General features: G+C 37.2%; 2 protein-coding genes across 2 annotated transcripts in view; both read left to right on the forward strand.

Moving 5' to 3' along the window:
* The window catches only part of MXRA7 (matrix remodeling associated 7), a 56373-nt gene extending 50437 nt beyond the window's left edge, over positions 1-5936 (forward strand). The window contains exon 4 of the mRNA XM_070937525.1: positions 5794-5936. Coding sequence (XP_070793626.1) covers positions 5794-5908 — 115 coding nt within the window. The 3' untranslated portion in view covers positions 5909-5936. The remainder of the gene's footprint in view (positions 1-5793) is intronic.
* Positions 5937-13596: 7660 nt separating this feature from the next.
* Positions 13597-18514, forward strand: LOC139310444 (uncharacterized). The gene is made up of 2 exons (XM_070934599.1): positions 13597-14273; positions 17145-18514. The coding sequence occupies exons 1-2, from the start codon at positions 13946-13948 to the stop codon at positions 17738-17740; spliced, it is 924 nt and encodes a 307-aa protein (XP_070790700.1). The 5' UTR covers positions 13597-13945; the 3' UTR covers positions 17741-18514.
* The last annotated feature ends 4820 nt before the right edge of the window (positions 18515-23334 follow it).

Consider the following 23334-nt stretch of genomic DNA (forward strand, 5'->3'; position numbering starts at 1 on the left):
AGATGTTACAAATACTGATTGGAAAGGTGTCCACATGTTTTACACCTGCAATATTCACCATTGTTTTGTTTTGGATCTATTAACAGCTACACATAAATAGTAAGTATGCATTAAAATTTGCAGAGAAATTTTAATTTTGTACTAGGTAAAGGTTCTGTTAGCTTCATTAGGGATTCATTGAAACACAGTTTGATCAAGAGTGCTAAACTTTTGCAAACAACCGTAGAGATGTAAAACAGGAGTATTAGTGTCCTAAGTATGTCTGCATACAGATAAACTTTGCTAAGCATTTTTCACAGCTGGTAATGTTTCTGAGCCAAGCTTGTTGTAAACCCATGTCTTTTTTGAAGTGCAATAAAAGGAAGATTTTTTCCCCCAGTGTCAGTTCCTAAATCTCTGGCCTGTATGCATCTGCAGGGCTATAATTTGTACCACTGTAGTTGCTAAAGAAATCAATTGTCTACATATCTGGGCAACTGGATTGACCCTTCCAGGGATGTCAAACTAGTGGCCCATGGGCCGGATGCATTACTCGCAGGCCATGCCCACCCCAGCTCCATGAATGGGAAAAATGTCACAAAACGTCACGTGATGGCAACATGACAGAGCGAGTTTGACACCTGTGCTTTTACACTGTTAAAAATAAACATGCCACATTATGACTTGGCATGATTTTATTGGGGTTTTTTCCCCTTGGTGGACTGACAAGTGTGGTGCTATAGGCACATAGGCATTTAGATAAAAAAAAAAAGATCCTAGGAGCATCTGAAACTTGACACCTCTGCTTTTTGAGAGCTTGAAAAGGAGCAGTGGCCATCTGAAAATTAGCCCAAACATCAGAGAGAGACTTTAGAAACTTTAAAAATGCCCTCTTAGTTATATGGAGTTATATGGAGTTCTGGCAGATGATGGCAGAGGCAGAATAAGAGACAGATCTACAAGCATTAATGAATGCAAAAAAGGGCTCGGGGCCACAGGCCATTTAAGAAGTAGGGCAGCATTAGCAGCAATCCTGAATACCATGCCATACTTATACTCAGCAGAAGCAAGCAAACTTTGGAAAAATGGAGGAAGCTGAGAATCCCCCTGTTAAACTAAGATAAGGGAAATATTTTCTGTTTTGTTTTGTTTTTTATTTTATTTCAAATGCTTATGGCGGAACAAGTTGCAACAAGCCTACAATACGCGAAGCATAACACATTTTGCAACGCTAATAAACCGGGCAGATGGTTGGCTTACACATTGAGGAAAAAACAAAGTGCACGGATTATCGATCGTATTGATATTGGAGGGAAAGAAATCTTTCAACAAAAATTAATTAAAGAAGCTTTTGTGGACTACTATACTAAATTATATGCCAAAGAAGAGGTGCAGAATGGACTTATAGAAAAATATTTAAATGATAAGAGAGTTACAAAAATTACCGATCAACAAAAGGAAAGAATGAATTATCCTATAACAGAGGAGGAGATAACAGTAGCAATTAAACAGCTAAAAACAGCCAAAGCTCCTGGCACAGATGGTTTGACTGCAGTGTATTATAAAACTTTACAAGCTGAAATGGTGGGACAACTTAGAGATTTATTTTGCAATATTCAACAAGGGGGTAAAATACCCCCATCTTGGACAACTGCTTATATATCTTTGATACCAAAAGAACAAGTTGGTCCTAAAAAACCAGAGAATTATAGACCAATATCTCTTTTGAATACAGACTATAAAATTTATGCGAAGGTATTAGCCAACAGGTTGATGCCAGTAATCCAAAAGGTGATTCATGAGGACCAAGCGGGATTTATTGAGGGCAGATATATGAAGGACAATGTAAGGCAAGTAATAGACTTATTGGAATATCTTGATAAGAATAAACAGATTCCTGCAGTGCTGGTTTTTTTGGATGCAGAGAAGGCCTTTGATAGAGTGGATTGGAATTTTCTACTAAAGACTTTAAAAAAGATGGGCTTTGGGGACCAATTTATACAGGCGATCTCAGCAATTTATCAAGAGCAAAAAGCACAGATTATTATTAATGGAAGTTTGACGACAGAGTTTAAAATTGAAAAAGGAACAAGACAGGGATGTCCGTTGTCCCCACTTTTATTTATTTTAACATTGGAAGTCTTGCTAAATACAATACGGGACTCTAAAATTTTGAAAGGCATAATGATAAGGCAAGAGGATTATAGAATAAAGGCATTTGCAGATGATCTGGTTGTTACCCTATCACAACCAATGGAATCAACAATCCTGATGAACGACATTATACAAGATTATGGTAGAGTTTCAGGTTTTAGACTGAATTCAAAAAAGACTAAAATGATAGTTAAAAATATGACACAAGATCGTAAACATGAGCTTGAAAGGAGGGCAGGTTTTGAAATTGTACCTAAGGTAAAATATCTTGGAGTTCAGGTTGCAGAATCAAACATGAAATTGTTTCAAAATAATTATGAGGTGTTGTGGCGAGAGGTTCAGAAGGATATGGAGACTTGGAAAAAGCTGCAACTGTCTCTACTTGGAAGAATAGCAGCAGTTAAGATGAACATTTTGCCAAGATTTCTGTTTTTGTTTCAAATGATTCCGGTGCTTAAAAGTGATAAACAACTGAAAGTTTGGCAGTCTGGTGTGAATAAGTTTGTCTGGAACGAGAAGAAGCCGAGAGTGAAATTGAAAATTATGCAAGATGTTCCAGAAAGAGGAGGTCTTAAACTCCCAAACCTACAGTTATATTATGATGCAGCAGCTTTAACTTTAACAAGTGATTGGTTTGGAAGTAAAAAGACTGGAATATTGAAAGCAGAAAGTTTTGACCTTGAACTTGGATGGCATGCCTACTTATTCTACGATGACAAAGTTGATAAAGTATTTAAAAGTCATATACTTAGAGACTCTTTGATGAGAGTTTGGAAGAAGCACCGACTCAAATGGGATTACAAAATACCGCTATGGCTGGATCTTGGTCATACTTTGTGGAATACAAATATAATGTCACTCGGGGGGTTTTTATACAAAGAGGTTCTTTTTACAGATGCGGGCAGATGGCAGCTGAAGACATTACAGACACTGTTGGATGAAGGGCTTAATCTAACTTGGTTACAATATAATCAATTACAATTGAGATGGAAAGAGGACCAAAAAACTGGTATTATGTTGCATGAGGAAGAATTGGTTAGACATATAAGAGAGAAAGGTCCAATGCATATCAAAAGGCTTTATAATGTTTTGCTAGAAAGAGATTCAGAAACTGAATTAGTTAAAGACTGTATGATTAAGTGGGCACAGAATTTTGAAGAACCAGTGATGTTGGAAACATGGGAAAAAATTTGGGTTCAGAATGTTAAATTTACACAGTCGCAAAACCTGAGAGAAAATTTTTATAAAATGTTTTATAGATGGCATTTAGATCCCAAAAAGTTGTCATGTATGTACCCTAATGTTCAGCCAAAATGTTGGAGATGTGAATGTTTAGATGCCACGTATTATCATGTTTGGTGGACCTGTAGGAAAGTTAAGGCTTTTTGGATAAAAATTTGGTGGGTCATGCAGAATGTTTTGAGGAAAAAAATTCAATTTTCTCCACAGTTGTTTTTATTGGGTATAGTTAAAGGTTTTACACGGGGTGAGATAAAATTGATATTGTATATGATAACAGCAGCAAGATTGTTGATAGGTAAATATTGGAAGAATGAAGCTTTACCCACTATCGAGGAATGGACTTTGAAGATGGCTAGTTTTGCTGAGATGGCGAAGATTTCAGCATATTTAAAAGACTGTTCACAAGAGACTTATGAATGGGAATGGAAAAGATGGATAGAATATGTTCAGAACAAATACCAAACTAGAAAGTATCAAATAGCTTTTATTTGAAAATAATGTATTAGAAATATTTTAATGTATTAGAAATATTTTAATGTAAAGAGATAAAGAGGAAAAATTATACAGGGGGAGGGATGGGTTTAAGCTTGTTTACTAGTGTTATTAGTTATGAGTATATAATAGGGAAGTCTGGGGGGGGAGGGTTAGGGAGGGTTAGGGAGGGTTTGGGGAGGGAGGTGGGGGGGTGAAAAAAGGGGTGAAAATCTAATTGTAAAACTTTTGCAATAAAAAAAAAATATAAAAAAAAAAATCAAAAAAAAAAGGGAAATATTTTCTAAGCCCTGGGTAAACATGTTTCATTTAATGTTAAAACGCTACAAGTAGTCCTCAACTTAGAAACCATTTATTCAGCACCTATTTGCAGTTGCAGAAGCACTGAAAAAGTGACTTACACCACCAGTGCCCAAAGTTATAGCTGTTGTAGCACTTCACAGTCACACGATCCAAATTAGGGGACTTGGCAGCCTGCTCACAATTACAACCTCAGGGGTGCTGCTTCACCTCCCCTCTACCCATCTAGCTCTTTTCATGGGTGGCAGCTGTGCAGCTGGGGCAATTTATGGGATGCTTTGGCTTTGTACCATGCTGTTGGCGCTTTGTGTGGTGCAGCAGAATGAAGGGTGGGCTGGGCTCAGAATGCAGAGGGGCAAAGGCAACTGTGGCTGAGGCTTGGGCACTATCTGGGGCACAGTGGCTTTGCCCCATTCTGTTGATACTTCCTGGAATTCTGTGGCTTTGAGCCATGCTGTTGGCACTTTCCATAGCATAATGGTTTTGCGTAGCGCTACTGGGATGGGGCAGCTGAGGCTTCCGGGGTGGCTGCAGCTTTGCACAGTGGCTCAGGGGCTTCTTCTTCTCCATGTACCAAGGAGGCCGTGAGCCACAGCATATTTGTTCCCTAGCCTCCCTGTGCTTGCACACATCACACATCCCATACCCTCTTTCCCAAGCCTCCCTGAAACTCATGCATGGCTTGCCTTTGCCAGGCCTCCCTCACTCCCTTGCAGTACCCCCATGCTCCTTATGGACTCCCTCTGCTTCCCACTTGACAACCCATACATCTGGAGTTATGACAGCAGCCAGGATTGCTGTATTGCTGCAGTAAAGTGATGCATTCGTGTGACATTATGCTTTACAACTCCATAGTTTAGTGATGGAAATTCTGATTCCAGTTGTGATGATAAGTTGAGGGTTACCTGTTAAGAGAAGATGGATTGAGGCTCCAGTCTCTTAAGAGGGTAGGTAAGATAATCAGTCCAGACTGAGATCCATCTAATGTCATATTCCAGGCCACTGAATGACAGTACTTTAGAAGCATCCTCATTTGACTCTAGTTGTGTCCACATTTCAACTGGATATCCTTATTAATAGTATCAGAAAATAGTGATAATGTGGCAGCACAATAATAGTGTATTTGTAAGGTACACTGGATTTCTTAGCTGTTGCTTGTTCTTAAAAATGATCTTTACAGCATGTGCTGTAATTTAAATGGGTGAACAATAAGAGATTGTTCAGCCATTTAAATTATTTAATTTGTAGGTGAATAGTCTTAGTGCCTTGTGTAATTTTTCACAACACAAAATATACATTGCAATTCATGGTATCAGGGAATTCATGCAAGGGGTAGCTTCCTAAAAGTGAAAATGTGTCTAAAAAGTATGAGGGGTCATCCCGCATAAAAAAGCATCTTGATAGGGGAGATTCTAAACCAAGATTCCCAGCATTTTAGATCAAATGTGTGCAGTCTTTTATTCTTAGGGTAAAAAAAAACTTTTATTCACACATCTCTATCATGCATTTTTTAAAATTTTAAATAGGAAATATCCCATATTGCAAGCTATCTTGTCAAACTCCACTGTCTTTCTCAAAACAAAAGTATCTCCATTTTTCTCTTTTTTGTTGTTCTCTTCTTGGCAGGGTTCAGAGAGAGCAGCTGGCTGCCATCTTCACCCTTCTAAAGGAAAAATCAGACACTTTTGGAGATATGTCTGAATCTGATATCAAAGAACAACTTAAGCTTTATGACATGTAGACTGTAAGTTTTTTTCCCCTTTCAGTATACTAAAGGTGTAAAACCTGTAGTTTTCAACATTAGAATATATTGTATGTGAAAATGCAATAAGTAGTTTTTTTTATTGTATTTTATCTTTTAAAAATGATTTTTGAGAAAGAATAAAAGTCATTTAGTTGTGTCAAATCAATATCTAAGGAGGTCTGCAAATCAATATTTAAGGAGCTAAAATATACCAAATGCTGTTGTAATTTCTTACAGTGATCTTATACTGTTATTGAATGCAAATGTCCTATTGCTACAGGCAGATATGTTACAGACAGTGAATGATATTTGAGAAACTGTCTTTGAACTTATCTGTAATATGATGGAGACATTTAAAAAAGAATTTTCTCGATAAAATATAAGTAACCAGTGAGTCTGAAACTAATACATCAGAAACACTACTGTAAATCTAAAAACAAGTAAACAGTGTCTTGTCACTTTAGACTAAACTTTGTTTTCAAAGAAATTTGTGTTCTAGATTAACTCTGTAAATATTTAAACTAAAAAGTGTCAAGCTGTAGAAGTTACATAATTTTGTATACATTTTTGATGAAATGTTTTGATAGGGGCTAGGGATAATACATGTGTGGATTGTTAGATTTCTTATTACTGCATCCACAGTGTTTTAAAGCAACATTACAGAAGTGGCATTGCCTTAGTGTGGGATGTGGGTATTTTTCAGCTTCTCAGCCACAAAAAGCCCTTGACTGATTCTATTACTGACTTGAGTTAAAAGTAGGCTGAGTTCACAAAAGTTCAGGTCCTTTAATAAAATCTGTTACTCTGAGAAGTTACTTCCAGGCTCCTTCTCATTTTGGGCAATTAAAGTAAATCTACTTGAGAGCCAGTTTGGTATAGTGGTTAAAGGCATCATAAATTCTACTCAATGGTGGGTTTCAAATTTTTTTACCACTGGTTCTGTGGGTGTGGCTTGGTGAGCGTGGCATGGTTTGGTGGGCATGGTTTGGTGGGCGTGGCAGGGGAAGGATACTGTAAAATCTCCATTCCCACCCCACTCCAGGGGAAGGTTACTGCAAAATCCCCATTTCCTCCTAATCAGCTGGGACTTGGGAGGCAGAAAATAGATGGGGGCGGGGCCAGTCAGAATTTTTACTACCGGTTCTCCGAACTACTCAAAATTTCCACTATCAGTTCTCCAGAACCACCTTAGACATAAAATCAGCCCAGGGATCTTGAGCTAGTCACTGTTTCTCAATCCTAGAAAAGAGCAAGACAAACCACTTCTGAAAAACTTGCCAGGAAAACTGCAGAAGTACTCCAGGAAGTCACCAGAAGCCAACTCTGACTGGAAGGCATTCCCCCGCCCCACAAATCTACTTAGCACCACGGTCAGCAAAATTGATTTGCTGCTGCCATCTGCTGAGGTAGAAGAGCAAATACCTACAAATACCTTCTTAAAGAGACAATTTAGACACTGGTTTTTGTAATAGATGGATGGACCCAGAGAAACTGTGGGTGGGATTCATGTGGAATTTAGTTCTAATAAAGAGGCCAAAATGACTTTATTATTAGGATGCGAAGTTAGCTGAAATACTGTTCAGTGAAACACCCCAGAATAGAAAAGCAAACAGGTACTCAGGCTATGCAGTTTCAAGGTTGCAGTGGAGATGCAAGTTGTACCACAAAATGGCTGTTATAGATAATGGAATAACCCCACTAGAAGACTGCTCTGGAAATTATGATAGTCGAAAGTAAACTTTGGAGGGATTTTTTACTTCCTTAGAAATGTGTAAACGATCAAATGTAGATTAACCAGTGCTATGGCACCATTTGAAATGCTTTTGTATGAAATTTACTATATAAGTTTGCTTGTATGTGTATTCAGGGACTTTCACTTTGGAACCTTACCTAACAAGTCCTTGTGTGTCTAAGACTGTGCAGATTCTTAATAAAGTTTGGGAGATTTTGAGCTGTGTCCTGGCAGTAGAAAAACAGACTCAAACCTCATCATCCAGGTGACAGAGAAGACAGAGGGGCCCTGCGGAGTATTTCTCCAACAATTTATACTAGGATGGAGATTGGGTATGCTGCTGAAATAATGTTTGGTTATTTTAATTATTTCTGGAACTTCTCCTTTTCTTAAATAAAAGAATTCATGTTCCACATACTTCAGGATTGGTGGCAAAATGTATATGTACCCAACTAACCAGCTACTTGAAAGCTTGGTATTTGTGTTTGTGCTGCTTGGAGTAAGAAAAGAGAAGCTGAAAACTGGACAGACACAGAAATTGCCCTAAATCTACCTCTTTGGAGTAAATCAGCATTTTGGCTTTTTCTTCTTTTCAGTTCAGGCTTATTTTCCTGATAGCATCAAGGATGCACTATCAGAGTGCAATATTTCATGACACATCTAAGGACTATGTCTCTGTAGTTAAGTACTAGTACTTTACAGTATATGCCCGGCAGCTAGAATAAATGTTTTAAAGGAGGTTCCTCCACTCCCAAGGAGGATAATTTAGGACTACTGCAGATAGCAGCCTTGCAAATGGGTCATGTGAGAAAAGGGCATTGATCCACAAGATTGGGAACTTATTTTGTTCCATGTATAAATCCCTAAAGCTCTAAACCACACCAGTCCTAAAGTTGGCATTGTAAGTGCCATCTACTGTAAACTGACTGAGTTTACATATCACATGAAGCCATAACCAACTGAATTCACCTACCTGACTAAGACATAAACTATGGCTTATAAAAAAAATCACAATGATGGGACTCAAATAACGTAAATCATATTATGAAATCAAAGAACTACAGAGTCAGAAGTGGCTGTGTGGCCTCAAATCCAATTGTCTGCTCTATGCAAGAATCTAAATTAAAATACCACAACAAATAGCTATCTGAGTTGTGCTTGGACAGATCTAATGGAGTACATTATTTTTTGTTAAACTCTTCAAATTTTCCTAACATTTTTCTATTCCCCTAATCATGCTCATTACAAAACATGTTCAATGTTTTATGAATCATTTGGTGTTTGTCTGATTTTTTTCTTAAAGTGTGATGCTCAGAACTGGACATTAAACTGAGGTAGGTGTGAAAAACTTCTGGTTGACGTTGCAGCGGGAACAGACTGGAAAATAGCGGGCTCTGATGAGCCACGTGAAATCCAGCTGGACAAACCGCTGCCGGGAGGCTTTCAAGCTATAGCCATCTTGCAGGGATGGTGAAGAGGTGTTTCATGGACCACGAGGAATTGGCAATTTCCTCGCTGGAACAGAAACAGCTCTCCCAAAGTGGCAACGGGGGCGGCGGCCATCTTATGGTGGTCACCTTGAATCTGGGACAACTGGACCTAAGAATTGAGCTGGAGCGGTTTTTGGACAGAGTGCTAGAACTGGGTGAGATAATTGCCGATTTATTTAGAAAAAAATGAAATTGGAGTTTTAAAAGAAATTCCTGAGTTTGGACTAGCGGCTATCTGGCATTTGGGGGGGAAACACATGCGGAAAAAAGAAAAAGCAGGGACTGTAATATAAAAAGCCTAAGAAGAAGTTTTAGATCTGGAAAATGAGAAAAGTAAAATATTTCAAAAGGGAAAAAAAGTGATTTTCGGAAGAAAACAACAACTTATATGAGGATTTTATAAATTTCTGGATATTTTGATAATTAATTGGACTTAACAGACTATTTTGTAATGGAATAAAAATGAAGAGTACCATCTGCTGGAGGAAAGAAAAAGAACTATAATACTCTACTTAAATAGACAAAACAGAATAGCAGCTGGAAAATTCGACCTTGGCCATATAGAAGAAGATAATTTGGACTGTGAGAACAATTAAGGAGTGACTGTGTTTTACAACTGAGATTTTGTTTCATTTCCCTTCTCTCATTGAAGATAGCCTTTTAATTGGATTTGACTGTTGCTGAATTTGGACAATTAATAATTGAGAAGATCATTTTAAATTTGAAGAACTAAGGAATAATTGAAGAAGAAAAAGAAGAAAAGAAAAGAAGAGGAGATATAAGAAAATTAAATAGACTTTAAATTTTGCTAATTGCAAAGAGATACAATTGGGGAGGTTTTAATAATCTTTTAAATTGCTACAAAATGGAGTTGCAGATATATGAAGAGCTAATTTTGATGTTTAAAAGTATGCGTGAATCTTTATTAGGCAAAAAAGAAACAAAATTCACTGAAAGATATAGAAAAAGAAAGTGAAGAGGAGTTTGAAGAGGGAATTGTAAACGAGAAGAAGTTAACAATGTTGAAGAGAAAATATTAAAAAATAAAAATCAGATAGATAATATTATAGAAATTTTTGGGAATGTAAAAAGAGTAGAGAGGAAAGGGGGAAAATTCCCCCTAAAAGAGAAACAGTTAAAAGGGAAAAAGGAAATATCTGGGAGAAACAAGGGAAAGTTTTGGTGAGGGATGCTCAAAAAGTACAACAAAAAAAAGATAAAAGGAAGCCAGAAGATGAAATGTAACATATATAAAAAGAAGAAAAAGAGAATTGAGAAGTTAGAGCGAGATAAAGGGTCGAGCAAAAAACTATTAGAAAATGGGAAAAGATTGAGAGATAATGGTTAAAGATGAATGATGATGAGGTAAATATTATTAAATATATATAATAAGGTAGATTAATGAATGGGAATGGGAAAATAGGCAATATAACAAATAGTTATTTTGATAGTCTTGAATTTAAATTGTTACTGTATTGGTTAGAGAGAAGAATTATAGGATATACTTTGATGTTATTTAAGTGAAAGCATTGAATATGAAATGATAAAGAAATATGTAAGGAGAATAATATGGCAGAAGTTGAAATAATAAGATATGGTGAAAAATGACTATAAACAATTATATCAAAAAGATGAGTGAATAGAATTTGTTTATATTAAATCTCAGCAGATAGACAACATGGCAGAAAATGAAATAATAAGATATGGTGCAAAATGACTAATTTGTGATAAAGGATTATATAAAAGAGATGAATATTGAAAAAAAATGGGAAGATTAAAATACATTATAACTATGATTATGATTATGTGTAAGATGTGTAAGTTGTCACCCGGTCAACACTCTGTTCATAAAATATGTATTATGAAAGAAAAAAATTAATAAAACTTGTATTAAAAAAAATTGAGGTGGTTATGATAGTGAATAAAGTGAAACTATGCTTTTGCTGATATCCAAAATTGCATTTTACCATCGTTGCAGCCCTTTCACAGTATGGATTGCTATTTTGTTTGCAATCAAATATTAATTCAGGATTTTTTTCACAATATTACCAAGCCATATATTTCCCATTCTGACCCTGTGCATTTGCTTTCTGTATGTGAAGTACACCATTTTGTATTTGTTAAATTTCTTGTTTTTAGCCCATTTGCCAAATATATTAAAACAATCTTGAATTTTATTTTTGTCTCCTGGGTTATAAATCACCCCACTTAATTATCATCTATAAGACATACACTCCACTTGTCAATAAATGGACATGTTCATGAAGAAATGACACATTGCTACGGTAAGCCTAATCACTTGTCTAGCCACTGACTGCACTAGAAAAGAAAGAAGAGGAAAACTGCAGGAGAAAAGATGAGAAAGGAAAAAGAAACCCACTATCACCATTTGCTGTGATCAGTTTTTATATCTATGACAATTATTCTCAAAATGGCTAATATGTTTTAATGCCTCTGAAATATGTGTGCGTGCATGTGTGTGCCTTTTTAGTATATTCTAAATTTTAGTCTCTTAGGTTGGTAGTGCAGTGAACGAATACAAAATTATGGTTCATCAGTAAATGTGTTTATACATTATGGTAAGAAAATGGTGTCCATTGGGAGTGAGGGGAAAGATCAAAAAAGGCAAGATTTACAATGTTGTGATGCACGGTCTACTCCTTTTTTACATGTGTCAATTTCAGTGCGGCTTCGGTTTTAATTTTTTTCGGTTTTGCTATTTATAAAGATAAATTTATATAAAGTTGATTTTCAAAAAATGTCACTTTTTAGTTGTGTTCACACAACATACAGAATAATCAATAACAAAAAAATGAGTTGCCCAACAGAATAGGCCCAATGTAGGCCGGTTAGTTTGCAGTTTATTGTTATATGCTACATCCAGTTTGGAATTTACTATCAATTTTTAGTTGCAATAGTGCAAATTTGCTAAATATTTGAAGTTTTTTTTCCCCAGCTTGACAAAACCCTTTTGAAGGCAACAGTCAAATCAAGTTTTGCACTTGTACAAAGGCAACTAGCCTTTGAGATGGCATAAGCATTAATGTCAACCATATGGTCCCAATTAATTTCAAGGAAGGCTGAAGCCACAACTACTTGAAGCTTTGCCGCTAATACAACAGAGCCATAAGGTAGCCAGTTACATTTTTTTTTTAAATTTGATTTATATGCTACCCTTCTCCGGAGACTCAGGGCGACTTACAATACGTTAAGCAATAGCCTTCATACTTTTGTATATTTATACAAAGTCAGCTTATTGCCCCCACAAACTGGGTCCTCAATTTACCTATCTTAGAAAGGATGGAAGGCTGAGTCAACCTTGAGCCTGGTGAGATTTGAACTTACAGTAATTGCAGACAGCTGGTGTTAATCACAATGCTTTTAGTCTGCTGAGCCACCAGGCTCATTTAACTGTTATGTAATGAGAACAATTTCCCCACCCCTCTTCAATCAAAATCAAATCGAGATTAGTTAATCCAGGATAAGATGGCCCATGCAAACACAGTCTTTGTAGTTTAGTGCGTTTGTGAACCAGGCAGATATGCTGGGACAGTATCACCAAAAAAAAAAAATCCGCCTAGCTCATAAACTCTAGTAAGACCCCGCGCAAGGGATGCAATACAGAGAAGACAGCACTCTTTCAAACAACCTTTCCTTTTGCGCATGCGCCTTCTTGCAGCGCTCAGAAGAGCACCGACTCATGATCTGCAGACCAGAAACGGAGCGCAGCGCCTATTTGCCGAGTTCACAGAAAGGAATGTAGATCTAAGAAAATAAAGAATAACTCACCCACTACAACTTCCTGCATTAAAGATGGTCGTTTACTCTGTTTTCCTCTTCTCTAGCGGAAGTGGGATCCGCTCTTAAAACACGGGAAAAACACAAACCATAAACTAGCTAAGAAAGATGGAAGAGTTGACGGCATTTCTAACTGAGGGTTTTATTTGGGATGTTTGGGATTCTTTAAAATGTTAGAAATATTTAAACATATTTAAACCAGGGAAGTAATAATGTTCTTTGCGGGAGATGGGTTTTGCTGCTGTTGCGCTTGTGGCTTTTGGCAACGTTCAACTATCGTTGGTTTTTTTTCTCTTGCTTATATATCTTCCGAGACTAAAAATTCAAAGCACAATAGCTAATCTTGCTGTGATAAATAAATTTTTTCACATAATGTAAGCGAGACCATTTGCTTTGTAATAAGAACAAAATAACATTCTGAGTTATTTAGCCCGAGGTTTTTCTATTACAGCGCTCGATTCTTCCCAGAAGACAAAAAAAAAAAAGATTTCAAGGAACTTGGAAGCGAGCGCGCCGTCCTCTTCTAAATTTTCATATTTCTACAGAACCTAGCGGAAGCTAATACGCACGCGCATTTCTGAACCGCTGGGCGTTTTTTTTTTTTAAAAGCTACGGCGGCCGGGAGGAGCCGTTTTACATTCAATCTCGCGGTTTCTCTTTTGATGCTCTCGATTAAACCTGGATCGGGATTAGAAGAGGGAATGTGACCGGGAAGTGGTTTCCAAGGTAACGGACCGCTGTGCTTGGCTGCGCCTCCCCACGCACCCACCCGCGGGCGTGGACGGGGCAAGGAGAGGACTCGGTTGCCGCTTCAGCCCAGAAGATCCTGTACTCTTTCCCCTGCGCCTATCGTGGCTCCGCAACAAAAGTCCTCGGCTCCTTCTAGTTGGTGGAGCATTTTCCACTCACCCGGCCTCTGAAGGACGGTCCTTGGACGGTGGAGGCAGCTTTCGTCCCCGGTTTCTGCCCTGAAAGTGAAACCGTTGAAAAACAACCTGGTTTTTTTCCCCTGCCATGGTACCCATTAAGCCCAACGACGGTAGCCCGGGTCTCTATCAGGCCATGGGAAATAAAGAAGCCTTGCCCTCCGACCCCAAGGGCAACCCGCCCAACTCCTCTCTCATAAAAGCCCTGGACGCAGTCATAACAGCCGGTAGACGTGGCTTGCTGGGTCCGGCGGCCACGGTATCCCCTGTTCCCGCCTTGAACTTGGATGGTGGCAAAGGAGTAGTTTCTAGGGAAAACTTGAAACAGATCCCACTAGTGGCCGGACACGACCAAAGGAAGAAGGTGTTCGGTGAGAAACGTACGGCTGTAATCACTGTGGTGCCCTCCGCAGAAGGTGAGTCAAGTAAGGCAACCAACCGCTGGAATGGTCGACGCCGCCTCCTTTCCAAGGAAATCTGGAAATGTTTGCGTTCCTCTTGAGCAGAAACTTCTACCTATATACCCTGCCCTCATAATGTGCAAAACCTTTGTTGGCTTTAGACTTCTGCCAGGAAAGTTAGTGCAAATTAATGGGATAGAGACAGACAAACACTCGATCCATAGGTACATAATGTGAAGTGACCAATACTAGTCCTTTCATAATCTTTTGTCGCCTCCCTATAGCTATTGAAAAGGCAAGGTAATGTGTAACTAAATTATGATAACCAGCGGAACAGTTTGCCTCCAGAAATCGTGGGCGCTCCCAACACTGGATGTTTTTAAGAAGAGTCTAGACCAGGGCTCTGCAACCTTAAGAGCCATTTGGACCCATTTCCCACAGAAAAGAAAACACCGGGAACCACAAAACCCTTCCCGTGCCTGACTAGCATATTAAATTAGCCTGACTAAATTAGCATATGTAGTCGAATTAAACGTTCTGTTTTCTCCTGAAACTTTTCTTTTCTTGGATTTATCCATAGTTGGCCTACCAGGGGTTGAAAAGCTCAATAAATCGTATGCCGGCAGGTGTCGCACATTGACGGTTGTGACGCATATTTTGAGTGACAGGGAGCCGCAGCAGAGGGGTGAAAGAGCCACATGCGGCTCCAGAGCCACAGGTTGCTGACCCCTGGTCTATATTGTCACTTATCTAAAATGTATAGATTCTCCTGCTTGAGCAGGGGGCTGGACTAGAAGACCTCCAAGGACCCTTCCAGCTCATTCTATTCTGTTCTGTTCCTTTCTATTCCATTCCTCCCCATCCCCTATTCTATTCTGTTCTGTTCTTCTGAAACTGCATGTTTCACTGTAAATTGTGTACCCCCATCATATTTGCAGCTTTAATCTAAATTACCAAGACTAGGAAATACAGAGAGTTAGAATCATTGATTTAGAAAGGGCTATTTTGGCCCTCAAATCCATTTCCCACAAATGGCTGTTTTTACTTTGGCTTTCATATAGCCAAGGAATGGGAGCATACATACCACTTCTCCAAATACTATGATTTTCCCCCCTCTAATATCTAATTTTTCTAATCAGAACCTGCCTTATCACTTAAATCTATTATTCCTGTACCCCAACACAAGAAAGGTCTTGACCTTTTTCTATGTAGCATCTTTTCTGGTGTTTTAGTTGACTACCATACTGACCTCGGTCATCTTTTTTCAGCTTCTTCAATCTCTCTTCATAAGCTTAGATTCTAGTCCCTTGATAATCTTTGTCACCCTTCTCTGAACCTTTCCTGATATCTCCAAATCCTTCAAGTGTGGTGCTGAGAATGAGACACAAAGCAGTAGTGTTTGGTGAAATATGGTTACTCTCGCAAGATTTGTTCTTGATAAATTCTTGCTGACTTATGTGTAATTCTTATAGTTTTCAAACTCCTTGTAAATCAGATATTTTGTGATCTGCTATAGAATCTTCCCAGATACTAATGCCAAAATGGATCTTTGTTATTTTGTCTTTTCCCCATTTTTCGATCTTTAATCCTTTAAAGATAAGCCCCTTCATCTTAACTTTTCACATTTTCCCCATTCAGAATTGGAAAGACAGTGTGATTCTTACATGTTTATGGAGATTCTATGATTCTTGCAATAGTTTACTCCTGGGTGACAACAGCTGGGTATTTCTGATTCTTGAGCCCCAGAGAGATGCCACAAACACAGCTGTTACGTTCTCTCTAGTTCAGATTAAATTGTTTTTGCTATATTAACACACACGTGGTGGTCTCAAAATGACTGACTACCCATCTTAAATACATAACTGTAGGTGGCAAGCAGTCAATGCAAAAATAATAAGATAAGATAGCCTTTATTGTCATTTACCCATATACATAATGGCACATATTAACATGAAGTTCTAATGTACTGCTCTCAAAAGAAGGAAATGCCACCCACTGAATAATGTCACCATCCCAAGGATAATAATATAATAGCAGTAGTACCACTAAAATGCCAGTTTACAAAAATGACACCAAAACCTATATTAATTACAGTCCATTTTGAATACATAGGGGAAATCTTGACAGTTAACAAGTTGGATGCTATGTGGTACAAAGCTGTTATAAAAACTCTATGATCGGAATTAAAAATAAACAAATAGAAAAGCCATTAAGACATTATATAACAATTGTACAAAAATACACATATTTTGGGGCCCTGTTCCTAATAACTGTGGAAAAGGCCAGTCCTCTGAAAGGCTAAGAGATCTTGGGTTCTCTAAATTGCAAAAGATAAGGCTGTTCCATAGGAGATGGCACTACGAGAGATCACAAATCTGTGAATACCACTGTTCCTACTATGATTTTTCTTACTTATATATTACTGCTGCTAATGGGTGGAAAATTAATGGTGGTGACAGTGTTTTTCTCAATCTATGGTCTGCGGATCCCTGGGGGTCCATGAAGTCTTGAAGTGTTATGATTTAAGTTAAAACTTTAAGTCTTGGTGATCCTTGCCCATGGTTTGAGGCCACAAAAGGTATTTAAAAGATGTCAATGGTGAAGAAGAGGTTGAGAACCACTGGTATAAGCCAAGCTCTTGCTTGTCATATATAGTGGTGGCCCAGAAATATGAAGAGAAAATTCCTTTCATCTGCTTCTGTTAATCAGTACATATATCTTAAGAATTATGTTTTTGTGCCACTTGAGTGTTGATATAATTTGTCCATCATAGTAATATTTTTATAATATTTTACTTTCAAGAGGGATTATTGCTGTTCCGATGTCAGAAGAGTAAACTTATGTAGAACTTGAATCAAAGGAGTTAATGTGACATTTTGCTTTTAGGTGTTGGAAATGTGCAACCTGCACCAAAGGAAGTATGGATATGTGGGAATTCTGTGATCTTGGCATCGAAAAAAAGAGCGCAAAGTCACCCACATGGATTGCAGTTGGGCATCTCAACTTCACGGGCAAATGTGTATTGGCATGGGATACAGAGCATGATGTGGACACAGCTTATACCTCTTTTGCATGAAATTTATCATGTCCGATCTCCTCCCTCAGTAATAATAATTCATCTTGGTGAAGATGATCTGTTTCCCGAAAATAATACTTCAGTCATTATCTCAATGAAAAATGATTTAGGCATTCTTAAAAGAGCATTTCCAGATACTGTTATAGTTTGGTCTTCATTGTTACCAAGACGTATTTGGAAAAACGATCCAAAGCCTAGATATACGGAAACTGCTCAAATTCTGGTTAACAAGATAATGGTAAACTATTGTAATAAAATTGGTGTGCACTTTCTGTCACATAATTCAATTACCTCTGATAAATCAGATCTCTTCTTGCCAGATGTCAGTGATCTGACTGATGAGGGAGTGGATATCTTCATAGCAGATCTGAAGAAAGTCTTAAGATTGTATCAGATTTTGCAGTAGCTGGGAAAGAGTTTTTGAAAAGCAGTCTGTATAATGTTTGGGAAGATTGGTTTTATTATTACATGAAAAAAAGAAGACATGAGCTGACTATATACAATATAGCTTAAAATTTTCTCTCACAGATATGTCACGGATTAACAGATGTGTTCCTAAGTTTTGATCTCCTGTAACATGAAAAAAAAATCTGTCTGTCTTACATTATGAAGACTTCAAATGGGTGCATTCATCTTAATGAAACTGGGTGTTTTACTCCCTTGGAGGGTTATTGTAAAACAACATAAGATGCTGTAATGAAAAGCATCACAAACCTGTGAAGTAGACATACCTGGGTGTGCCTTGTTTTTTATCCTAGCCTTTAAAGAAGCAGTTTCTATGATATTTAACTAATATATCAGGCTATATATAGAAACATATTGAATAAGTGTTTTTTCTTATAATAATATCTGAAAGAAATGGCTGAGGTTGGACATCATGAAAGAGTATTTTGTAAGTAGCCATTTTTCAAAATACTGTATATTTAACATGCCTGTTGAACCACAGTTGACAAATAGCTTAATCCAAGAGCCTAGTGGCATTGAAGGCTACTACCTTCAATGTAAGACATTTAGGAATTTGTAAAGTTCTGTCCAAAACCAGCAGCATTATCTCAAAGAGGTGACTTGTATCCATGATGCCAAACAAAAGTTGTTTTCTAGTATGGCACATATAGAAAATTATTATGGTATTTGGCAGCATATTGCCCTGTATATGTTTTGCTTTTTTCTTCATTTTATTTTTGGGTGCTTATAAGATTAAATACTTTAACGGTATGGATTCTATTTTCTTAATATTAATGCTTAATATTTGGAATTTTCTGTATTTTCTGTATAAACAGTATTCCTCCGTAATAGTGGTTAAAAAAAAAACACTAGCTATAACACCCATAACAAAAGAAATTCAAATGGATTAGTTGGCCTGTCAGAGAAAATGCAAATAGCAACTAAACCTACAAATTTAGCAATAGTGATTTCATATATTTGTTCCTTAAGCTGGGGGGAAAATAAAAGGAAAATAGAAAAATATTGCTAGTAAAAATATAAAGTAAGAGTAAAGAGCAATGGATACATTAAAAGGCATATCTATTGCATAGTTTCTACCCCCCCCCCAATCTTGCCAATTTCATCTGATAGCATTCAAAGCTGGCTGTTATTTCCATAGTTAGTTGAAAATGACAGGAAAACCATCCTTTTGTTTGTAGTTTTTATAAATAATCATCAGGTTATTTATGTCCCTTTTTTACTGTTTCATTATAAATCTACAAATTACTATTTCATTGGGAGATTTTGAATTATACTGTACATTACATAATAACCATAGAATGTGTGCATCAATTTATTAGCATTTATTTAGGCTGAGGATGATCCCATGCAGATGTCAAACACGGGGGGGGGGGGGGAAATATTCCAGAAAGATTATGAAACTTTAATATGCCACCTATCGGTATATATGAGGGACAACTGGAGTTAACAATCGGAAGCCATCACTGTTCTAAATAATTCTTTGGCAGTGGTGGCATTACCCAAAGGAGATGAAGCAGATTTACATTATAGTAAATTCACCTGCCTGTGAATTGGCTGTGACAAATGTTCCCTAACGCTTGTACAGTTTTAATACTGTACTAATATTACTATAGGAATTTAATTACAATAATCTGTGAGGAATATAGATGTGTGTGAGGAAGACTGGAATGTAAACAGAAGTTCCAGCAACATTCAAATACTATTACATCTTCGACGTTTCTGTAAAATGCGTACACCCATTTTGACTTTCCAACTTAGTTTGTAATTAAGATGTGCAAAACTTCTGTCATGGAACATTTAGATTTCAAAATGATTGATTCTGATTTTGGAACAAGTTATTTTGAGCATTCCAGAAGTACAATAGTTTATTTCTGAACAAGTTGTAATAGCCCTTGATCATTTTTGATTCTGAATACAACATGGATAACTCCCATCAGGCTACTACTAGAGCACATTCAAGGTTCAGAAAGCTTGTTTCAAATTCAAACTGCTTCCAGAAAACTGAATTCCACCTACTTACCTTGGGGACAGATCAGTGCAGTTAGTTATTGATCGCTAATACCTCCAAGCTGCATCTTAATTTGTTTGTAGGTCTACCTCTTTGAATTAGCTAGGTGTCCATTAGTAACATCATTATACAAATCATAATATAATTTATTACAACTTTCAAGGGAGTTATTGCTAATAAGTGGCATGGCACCATGCTATATGATTCAGAATAAAACATAAGCAGTTTAGAGGACTGGAAAAAGGCAGAGAATTTTGGTGTATCTAGCTGAAATGAATCTTGAATAAAGTTTAAATTGCAATATCCCGACTCGGTAGTAGGGCATGAGTATTATTTTCATAGCGTTGGGTGTTTTGTAGAATAACACACAATTATTTTTACACAGTAGTGTAACTTGATAGATTTTTGAAAAACTCTATATAATGTTTAGGCTTATGTTAGTGCTTCCCTCTTAAAGTCTTTAATGAAATTATTTGAAGATTTCTCTGCCACCTGCATTTTTCTGGGAATAAAGAATGTATTTTTATTGCACAAAAGAATCATTGTGTTTCACTGCCTACAAAGATGTACTTTTTCAATCAGACCTTTGTTTGACAATTTCGTCCTAGTTGACTCTACCAGCTGGTAAGATTTACTTTTTTGCATCCTAGTTTAATCAACTAGAATTCTGGATCCTAGATCCTATGCATGTGTAACAATGGATTTATTTACAAGAAATACATGGACAAACAAAGTGCAGCACTTAGCTAACTATATCTTACTAGAAGGAGAGCCTAGGAGCATGTTATTAAAGATAGAACAACTTACTAGCCTCTAACTCGGGTCTCAAACTTGCCACATGCAGCCCTCCAAATAATGGCTCCCCACAATATTTTCAGGTTCAAAATAGTAAGCCATTAAATTAAGCATACGTTTTGTATGCTAAAGTTTTTTTCCCCCTACTATTATGTATTTTTCATTTTGTCGATGCCATAAGTTGATGAATTTCATCATCATAGCCAGTTGTTTTGGTCTAAAATGTTACACGCCATCCCGTTATCTAAAACATATAAAGCAGAGTTTAATTCGATAGGCACAAACTTTAACAAATGTATTGGGATAGGATAGTTGAGTAGTTGCTCAATGGGATTGAGAGCATGGGACAAGGCCATTTAATGTAGTTTGTTAAACACATTGGCTCTAGCATGACAACAGAGCTATTCAGGGCTTAACCTGTGCTTAGGTCTGTGCAGGTAGTGAGATGGTTTGTGAGGTGGTGATGGTAGTTCTCTCTCCCACCATTTATTTTGGGTTCAGTATTTGGTGTTTGATTTTATGATACATAAAAAAGGAAGAAGAAAAAACCATACCCTTGTACTAGCTCCAGGGAGAAGTGGACTTTGTATGTGCATTATGTCGACAAAACAACAATGGATGTGGCTTCTTGTGAGCAAGCACTAACAAGGTCTCAGGGATTACTCAGAGCTACTTTCACTGGGCAAGTGGCTTGAACTGGGTACTGTTGGCCTCTTCACAGCCATCTCACCATTTCATCAGGAAAGACTGCAGATTTCTTCAGAATAAGCAAGCAGATATGCTATCCTCAGCCCTTGTGGCTATCCCTCAACTATCATTATTAGCTTCATAAAAAAGCATTTCTCTTCTCCCCCCCCACCCCACCCCAGTTGCCGTTTTATAATTTTCACTTAGTAATAATGCTGGGTATATTGGGGTTATGGGGGAGAATCTAATATCCTCATATATTAGGTTCACTAGTACACACTGCATTTTGCCTAAGCAGCCCTGAGTAGTAAAAACTTTTATGTACAGAATAAGCCTTCTAAGGCTTGTAACTCCTAAGTAGTTTTGATGATAGTCGATCAGAAATTTTAAGTTGGTGTGACTTTCTTAGTCCACTGGATGGTGCTAATTCTAAATAAATGCCTTTTTGCATTATTTGCATCTTCATATCAAACAAAATTTGATTTATTACAGTTATATGCATTGCTTTTATAATCTAATTGCCTCCTGATGTTATGGTAACAAGGTCTATATAAGATGAATCTTGAAATGTTTTTGGAAACCATGGTTTGTGCAAATTTGTCTGGAATGCTTTTTATAGACTGAAACGTCTTCATTAGCTTGTTTTGGAGCCAATTTCTGCTTATTACTACAAAGATAGATATTTTACTTATTTAAAATATCATCTCTCTTTTAGATACACTGCTAGAATCTCATTTTCTTTTTTAAAAAATTATACTTTGCAATGAGTTTGATGTGGTCCAAAAGATGCTTTTTCAAGAGGACTTTCTTGTTTTTCCTTGAAGACGTTTTGCTTCTCATCCAAAAAGTTCTTTAGTTCAGGATGAGAAGCAAAACACCTTCAATGAAAACAAAGAAAGTTCAATTGTCTCTTGAAAAAGCATCTTTGTGACAACCATGACGTGGATGACTGAGAATCTCCATGGATGCGTTTGATGTGGGTTTACAGGGAAACATGTTGACTTTTAGTTGCTAGTAAAGCCACTTTTACTAGCTTTTCAAAACTACTCCTTGATTTAGAGGATTCCTCAGTTTTAAAGAATTGTATGTATTTTAAGTGTTTTTTAAAATATATTTTTAATACTGTTCTTAAAAGGATTTGGGAGTTTTCTGACAAACAAAAGCATATGCCTTCTCTCTTCATTGAATGGAGAAGTCACATAACAGCATTTATTTTTTAAAAAAATAAAGGGTTGCTTCAGCTGTCTTAAAATACAATATTAAAAACCAAAAATGGTAATTAAAATGAATAATAAAAATACAGTATGAAGGGTTTTTCTAACTAAGATAGTGTAAAACAATTAGCAACTCAGATTAACAACCCTATTAAAATAGCATAAATACTGTGCAATATATTTATTTGATATTTTATGCTTTAGATCAGGGTCCTCAAAGTCTTCAGCTTATTGATCACTTCTTGAAGTTACAGATCTATTTGATCCCCCCAAACATTTATTATATTAAAATAATATATTTTATTATTTCATTTATATTTATATGAAGGAAAATATTTAGAATAGAATAGAATAGAATTTTATTGGCCAAGTGTGATTGGATAGACAAGGAATTTGTCTTGGTGCATATGCTCTCAGTGCTCTATAGCAGTAATGGCGAACCTTTTCGGCACCCGGTACAAAAAGGGAGTGCGTGCGCTTGTCTGGGCCACAAGCCGGAAGAGGAACTGCCCAGGGGGCATTTGCGCGCTGGAAAATGAACTTCCGGTTTCCGGCACATGCATGTTCACTGGCCAGCTAATCTTCTGGTTACTGCCATGCATGTGACGATCAGCTAGCCAGTGCACATGCTCACGCTGGAAAATGGAAGATCAGCTCTTCCAGTTTCCGGCACTGCCGCACAGACGAAGGCCAGCTGACCGTCACATGCGCATATGGGCCAGAAACCCGGAAGAGGAATGGGTGACGCTGCATGTGCCAGGCAAAATGGCTCCACGTGCAACTTCGGGCACCTGTGTCATAGGTTCGCCATCACAGCTCTATAGCGTCATT

Source organism: Pituophis catenifer, unplaced genomic scaffold (genome assembly GCF_029215685.1).
Source record: "Pituophis catenifer annectens isolate HBS135680 unplaced genomic scaffold, rPitCat1.0.hap2 SCAF_2, whole genome shotgun sequence".
Lineage (NCBI taxonomy): Eukaryota > Metazoa > Chordata > Lepidosauria > Squamata > Colubridae > Pituophis > Pituophis catenifer.